This window comes from Cydia amplana, chromosome 4 (assembly GCF_948474715.1).
Source record: "Cydia amplana chromosome 4, ilCydAmpl1.1, whole genome shotgun sequence".
NCBI lineage: Eukaryota > Metazoa > Arthropoda > Insecta > Lepidoptera > Tortricidae > Cydia > Cydia amplana.
This window is the reverse complement of record NC_086072.1, coordinates 10,850,673-10,857,426: the sequence shown is the minus strand read 5'-3', so window position 1 is coordinate 10,857,426 and position 6,754 is coordinate 10,850,673. Positions and strand designations below refer to the sequence as shown.

Below are 6,754 nucleotides of genomic sequence, written 5' to 3'. Positions count from 1 at the left end.
TGGAGGCCGTTACCTTGTAAACACTATCAAAATCATCTCAAAATATAACGCCAACAACGTCAACGTATTTTCCTGTAAACACTTATAAGGCTATAAAAAAAAACATTAGCGGATACAAGGATGGCACTCACTAGTAAATTCCTGAATAGATCCACGCATGGTATCAAGTTCATATGTTAATAAGCGTAAGTTAAGGACTTTACTTACGTAATAAAATTTGAAATGGAGTACCCCGGCTCCCAATTACCATGCACTGCGGAGCGGTGCTTCTAATGAATGCGGGAAACAAACGTGTAGTCAACATTTTGATTCGTGGTAAACGCCGCGCCGACTGGTTTTTTGCTATACATTAAGAACGAGTGGCTATTTGTGTATCGCTTTATAAAGGCAAGGGACCCGTGGCTGTGCCACATTGTAATCGCGAGGCTTCACTGAGATGGAGCTCAAGTGCGCCTTAGTGTTGACCCTCGTGGGTGTTGCGGCATCCAGTCCTTATAATAGCTATGGAGTTAAGGGCGGCGCGGGGGCTAAAGGTATGTGTTTACTTGTAAGGTTTATTTCATAGGAAAATAACATTTTAGTTTAAATTTTAAATTAATTCATTTAAATTCCAGTTTAGTTTAAACTTTGATTGGGTTATTCGGTCATTAATCTATTAAGCCGTTTGCAGTTTATAATAGTTGAGCGTTAGTAATAAACCGGCTTCTAATTTGAATAACTGGAAACTTAGACCTACTATATAAATAATTAAAAGAGTAATGTTATCATCAATCATAATTTAGGGTTAGATTTAAATAGATATCAAAGTAATAAACGTGTTTATAATTTTATTTTTTAGCCGATGCAGCAGCGCTAGCAGGTGCTTTTAGTGGCGCTGGAAACGTCCCCGCTGGTGCCGGATTTTCGGGCAGTTTTTCAAAATCCTCGGCCTCCAGCTTTGCCTCATCGAGTGCTAGTTCCAGTTCAAATTCATTCAGCTACAGCGGTAGTGGTTCCTTTGGCCCGGGAGGTGCGGGTTGCACTTCCGGAGGGTGTCAGAAGAGCCCAGACGGTCAACCTGGAAACGGTATTCCAGCATTCAGTGGTGCGAACGCGGGGGCTATAGCATCAGCAGGCGCAATCGCTGGGGCGTATTCACCTAATGGTGCTCCTTGCACTAGTGGTGCGTGTTCAGGTCAGAAACCCTCAGGCTGTCAAGGATCTAACTGCGGTGACGCTACCAAATGTACTTCAGGAAAATGTGACACGCCATCATCAAACGATGGACCAGAAGATGACGGAAATGACATTCATGTAAATGTTGCTGGCACGGCCGCTTCGAAAACTACTGAAAATGCTGAAGGATCTCAGTACGACAAATCTTCCGATAGCTATCAACCTTTCGGTTGTTCCAATGGAAACTGTGGATCGCCGTCCTCTACAAAACCATCATACCCGCAAACGAACCCTGGTGCAGGACCCGATTATTCCAAGCCTAAATGTGAATCGCCAAATTGCAATAGTAATTATAATCCTCAGAGTGGAGCACAGGGTAATGCAGACGTAACTGTACCTGCTAAAGATTTGACGGCTCCGAAAGAATACCCCAATCCAGGAACTGGGCGATTGCCTTTGAATAACAATGCTTACCAAAACGCCCCTTCAGCGAATGGTAAAGTTGGTCAGTGCTCTTCCGGAAAGTGTGATAATAAACATCCGGATGTTGTATACAATCCCGCTAATGGTGATTCTTATTCAACTAGTTATTTAGGCCCCAATTTCCCTACACAATCGACGAATAGCAACAAAGGAAACTGTGCATCCGGAAATTGTGGCACGTATCCCTCTTCCGGTTCTAATCCGTCAGCCCCTGGTTATGCCCCGACATCGGCCGGCCCCAATGGAAACTGTGTTGGTGGAAATTGTGGTAGCTATCCGTCAATCGCACCTGCTCCTGCAGGAGCGTATCCCGGACCCAGCAAAGCCCCAGGCTATTCACAATCGCCTACTACTAATGCTGGTTGCACTAGCGGAAATTGCGGTACTTACCCTTCCTCTGCACCTAGCCCTACCGGTTCTTATTCACAAACGCCATCGGGCCCTAATAGCAACTGTGCCAACGGTAATTGTGGGAGTTATCCTACATCTGCTTCAAGCTCTGCGGGATCTTATGCAGGTTCCAAAGCTCCCGGCTATTCATCTGGACCATCAGCTCCTAGTGGTAACTGTGCTAATGGAAATTGTGGCAGTTATCCTTCTTCAGCCCCCAGTGCTACGGGATCTTACCCAGGCTCCACAGCCCCAGGCGTTTTGCCTACGCCGACTTCTAACGGCAACTGTGCTAACGGAAACTGCGGCAGTTATCCTTCACCTGCCCCAAGCGCGGGATCTTATGCCGGTTCCAAACCGACAAGTTTTTCACCTTCTGCCCCTAGTAGCAACTGCGCTAACGGAAACTGCGGCTCCTACCCTTCAGCTGCTCCAAGCGCTGCGAGTTCGTATGCAGGTTCCAAACCTACCAGCTATTCACCTACGGCTTCTGCTCCCGGTAGCAGCTGTGCCAATGGAAACTGCGGCACCTATCCTTCATCTGCCCCAAGTGCTGCGGCATCTTATGCAGGTTCCAAACCCACAAGCTATTCACCTACGCCTTCTGCTCCCGGTAGCAGCTGTGCCAATGGAAACTGCGGCACCTATCCTTCATCTGCCCCTAGCGCTGCGGGATCGTATTCAGGTTCTAAACCCACAAGCTATTCACCTACGCCTTCAGCTCCGGGTAGCGACTGTGCCAACGGAAACTGCGCCACGTATCCTTCTTCTGCCCCTAGTCCTGCGGGAACTTATCCAGATTCAAAAGTCCCTGGTTATTCATCTTTGCCGTCAGGTCCTAGCGGCAACTGTGTTAATGGCAATTGTGGCAATTTCCCCTCGTCAGCAGCCAGTCCCACAGGAGCTAGCACTTATCCAGGATCAAAATTCCCAAGTTATTCGCAAGGAACATCACCTACAATCCCATCAGCGAGTGCAACTGCTCCCACCAATTGTGGGACTCCTAACTGTGTCGGTTCTTCCGCACAGCCTAGCCCAGGAGCAATTACCAAACCAAGTATTACATATGCTCCTCCATTTACTTCACCTTCTAACTCTGGCCCTTACGGTGCGGCGGCTGGTGCCAATGCTGGAGCGGGACCTTTGGGTGTTTCTAAACCAGCTAGCGGAACATATCCCTCTTCCGAAGAAAAATTGCCTTCTTATACCGGTGGCTTCGGCGCCCCACCCGGAATTTTAAAACCTAACGATTTTTCACTACCTTCTAAACCTGCATTCCCAACAGGTCAAAATCCTACAAGTCAACCCGCGCACCCTAGCACAAGCGCCATCCCGTCCACTACACATGGAGTAGCTCCAACGTCTCCCACTTCCAATTTTTACAATAAACCTTCCTGCACATCTGGGAATTGCGGAGCTCAACCAAGTCAGTCTTCCCCTTCATATGGTGCTGGCAACGCGAACAAGGGTATAGCTGGGGCTGCCGCCGGTGCAAGTGCGTCAGCCAGTGCCAACGCTGTTGCATACTCAGGAGGGTTTGGCGGTCCACCGGGGCTTCTGAAACCTTATGATGAGGGGAAACTGGGAAGCAAACCAGGCGCTTTTCAAAACGGCCTTGAGGCTGGTAGTTTCGGCAATAACGGAAACAGCAATAACCTGAATGCAGGAACTGGAAACCATTCGCCTTATAATTCCCCGAATGGAGGTGGAAGTGGATCGCAGGCTGGTGCTGGAGCACATGCAGCTGCCGGGGCTGCTGCAGGTGCATTTAGCTCTGGAAGTAATCAAGGTGGTCATAATGGATGCGGTGGTGGTTGTGGCGGAAGTGGAGGCAGTGGCGGCAGTCCGTATGGAAACTTCGCGCTGAGTAACAGTGGTGCGATCGCATCCGCGAAGAGTCTCGGTGGAGCCACCAGCGGGGCGTACAGCCAAGCTGGCAGCTTTGCGAGCAGTTCCGCTAACGCGCATGCTTCTGCCGGATTTCCTACTAAAGGAGGTTAGTGTTTATTTGTATCAATCTAATTTATATGAATAGGTAGTCGATACCTATCCGATGTGTTTCGTTCCCATGTTAGGTTAGAGTCCGACCAAGAAAAGTCTGCAGCGGATTTGATAGCCCCCGCAGTGCAAGTGTTATTTATACGTCATAATTTCATAGAAGTTTGACGTTTAAAATAACACTTGCCTTGCGTGGGCTATCAAATACGCTGCAGACTTTTCTTGGTCCGACTCTAGTAATGCTTTGTTTTGCAAATAACTACTTAGTTAGTACTTTACTTACTATAATTGTTCGCAGTTATCAAAAAATTTAACCAACTATTACTTAGTTACCTTTAACTTTCCCCGTAAATGTATAGGTATACATTATTAAGTAGATATCCAGTTTATGGTACCTAGTGTAATTTAAAGTCCATACCCAAATAACATATATGCCACACTAGATGCAAAACTTTATAATTCGTTTCACCTCCCAATACAACATGCACAACTCCACCGTATCATATTGACAGACTACATGTTTAAAATTTTGAGCCAGTTCTTAGAAGTATGAATCAATGTGTAGGTGTACAAGTGTATATGTTGATATTAGTACTAATTCACCACTTATCTTGTTCCAGGTTACGGAAGAAGATAACTTTAATTACTTCACGACAAGACTCCATACATGGGCAAGTAAGGCACCCAAGGCCTATATGTGACGACCTGATTTAATTTAATTCATTAACTATAATAATTATTTAATCATTAGGAGATCTGAGTACGGACTTATTGTGATATTTAAGATATAGACTAACCAACTGAGATTGTTGTAACCAATTTGACATTCATAATTTCTAAGCTTAATAGGGTTTTTAAATTATCAATGTAATAACTACGGGCAATTTTTTGTCGATCTTAAGCAAAATTTTATCTTTGATATATATATTAATACATATCTTTGCTACCTCTACTTAGAATAGAAGTGGCAAAAGCAAGTACTTTCCAACAAACATAACAATTTTGTATATACTTAAGTACTAAGGATAAGGAAGAGTAGGTACATGTCTGCCGACAAACTGGATATTGAAGATTTGTTAACGATTTAGCCATATACTTAGTATTTTAAGTGCAATAAAACTTGAGTATTAGTTAATTTAGTTCAAAACTACTTAGGTCATTATTATTTAATTAAAAGATTTTTTAAACACGGTTGTTTACACTTCTTTTATTGCGTGTTTCCTTCTTCCTTCTTTAATAAGTTTTATAATGTATTTATGGAACCTTTTATACATCCTTCAAGTAAAGGGAAAACTATTAAGGTCATTTAATAATAAATAAATAAACATATAACTACTTCTGACTAAGTACTTATTTTAGCTTGGCATAGAGTTCAACGAGCTTATGTCAGTCAAGATCAGTTTTTCAATATGTGGGAAGTGGGAGGTGGGATAACTTATTAGGGGGGTTGTAAGTAGTAGAAGAAAAAAAAGTTTACTTACAAAATGCAAACGAAATAGTTGAAAGACACCGCACTAGAGCAAAAGAATACTGGTTTAATAAATGTTAGCACCAAGGTCCTCAAGATCTCATTAATAAAACACAAAGTCGGACATAAACTAAAGCGTAGGGACCCAGACTGTAATCCGACCAGCTGTATCTCACAGAAACTGTGTAAGCACTCTACGTACACTACTTTACTTCAGGGATTATCATCTCATCCAAAGAAAAGTATAAGATAATAAGTAAGGCAAGTCATTACGTGTTAAGCTTTTCAGTTCGTTAGCACTTGGACATATGGTTCGGTATCGAAACTGTTGATTGTTTAGTTTTGCTGGTACATACCTACCTACTAATGTTACATAGAACTTGCCAAACCATTCATAGACCAGCTGTCATTTGTTTTAACAATTGCCAAGCAAAAAAATAAAAGGTCACTTCTTGCCTCGCAAATATTATACACGACGGGCACACCTAAAAAACGACACGGTTACTTGAGGGGTTTTTCAATTGAGCGAATTTCTGACGTCATAAGAGCACACATCTATTAGAGTTCAACGACTACTGACTTCCTGCGTAACACTTCCGTGGAATTATCTCGTTTTAAATACTTTTTTACCATATGGTCGACATATACCTATTTGATAAATTAAAAAAAAAAGTGGACTATCATTACAGTGGTCATTTATTGCAAAGTTAATGAGATTACCGCCTAATTATTCCTAATACCAGATACCTAGTATACCTACCTAAGCTAATAATAAAGACTGTTTTCGCATTCCTCGTCACTGATTTTAACATGACATCCCTTAAGCTTGACCTCCTTCCTAGTGAGGTATTTGAGAGAATATGGGTCGTTATTATGGGTGAACTTGTGAACCAGGGGCCAAAGGACTTAGGTACAGTCACCACACGAATTGTTACGCCATTTAGGGTCCTAGCTAAACTTACGTTATGGAATGACCAATTTAGCTAGAACCCTAAATGGCGTAACAATCACGGAGCGTGACTGATACAACATGTAGGATCAAGGCGGGATCAGTGGCTCAGCTCGATCAGTGAGTCGCCCAATTATAGCTTTATACTGTAGCACCCTCGCGTGTTAGAAAAACCATTTGAATTTTTTCGATTACTGAATGTTTCTGCTGTATTAGCCATTGAGGTATATACAAGAGACGACATCTCGAACAAAATGTTTCCGCACCTCAGAGAAGTGCATGCACTTCTTTGCTTTTAGTACGTCACCGAC

The 6,754-nt window shown here is 43.3% G+C and overlaps 1 protein-coding gene across 2 annotated transcripts; it reads left to right on the top strand.

The window, feature by feature from the left end:
* Positions 1 to 377: 377 nt before the first annotated feature.
* Positions 378 to 4,801, top strand: LOC134663249 (uncharacterized transmembrane protein DDB_G0289901-like). 2 transcript variants are annotated; one of them, XM_063519650.1, is made up of 3 exons: positions 378 to 533; positions 839 to 4,024; positions 4,647 to 4,801. In XM_063519650.1, the coding sequence occupies exons 1-3, from the start codon at positions 437 to 439 to the stop codon at positions 4,661 to 4,663; spliced, it is 3,300 nt and encodes a 1,099-aa protein (XP_063375720.1). In that variant the 5' UTR covers positions 378 to 436; the 3' UTR covers positions 4,664 to 4,801. The 2 variants fall into 2 exon arrangements, with proteins under 2 accessions (XP_063375720.1, XP_063375721.1); XM_063519651.1 differs by having other exon boundaries at positions 839 to 4,028; positions 4,660 to 4,797.
* Positions 4,802 to 6,754: the final 1,953 nt, after the last annotated feature.

Bases quoted from the DNA above. Each gene is read 5' to 3' on its own strand.
- LOC134663249 (XM_063519650.1), top strand. From the start codon at position 437: ATGGAGCTCAAGTGCGCCTTAGTGTTGACCCTCGTGGGTGTTGCGGCA. The intron at 534-838 runs GTATGTGTTTAC...TTTATTTTTTAG, and splicing joins GGGCGGCGCGGGGGCTAAAG to CCGATGCAGCAGCGCTAGCA.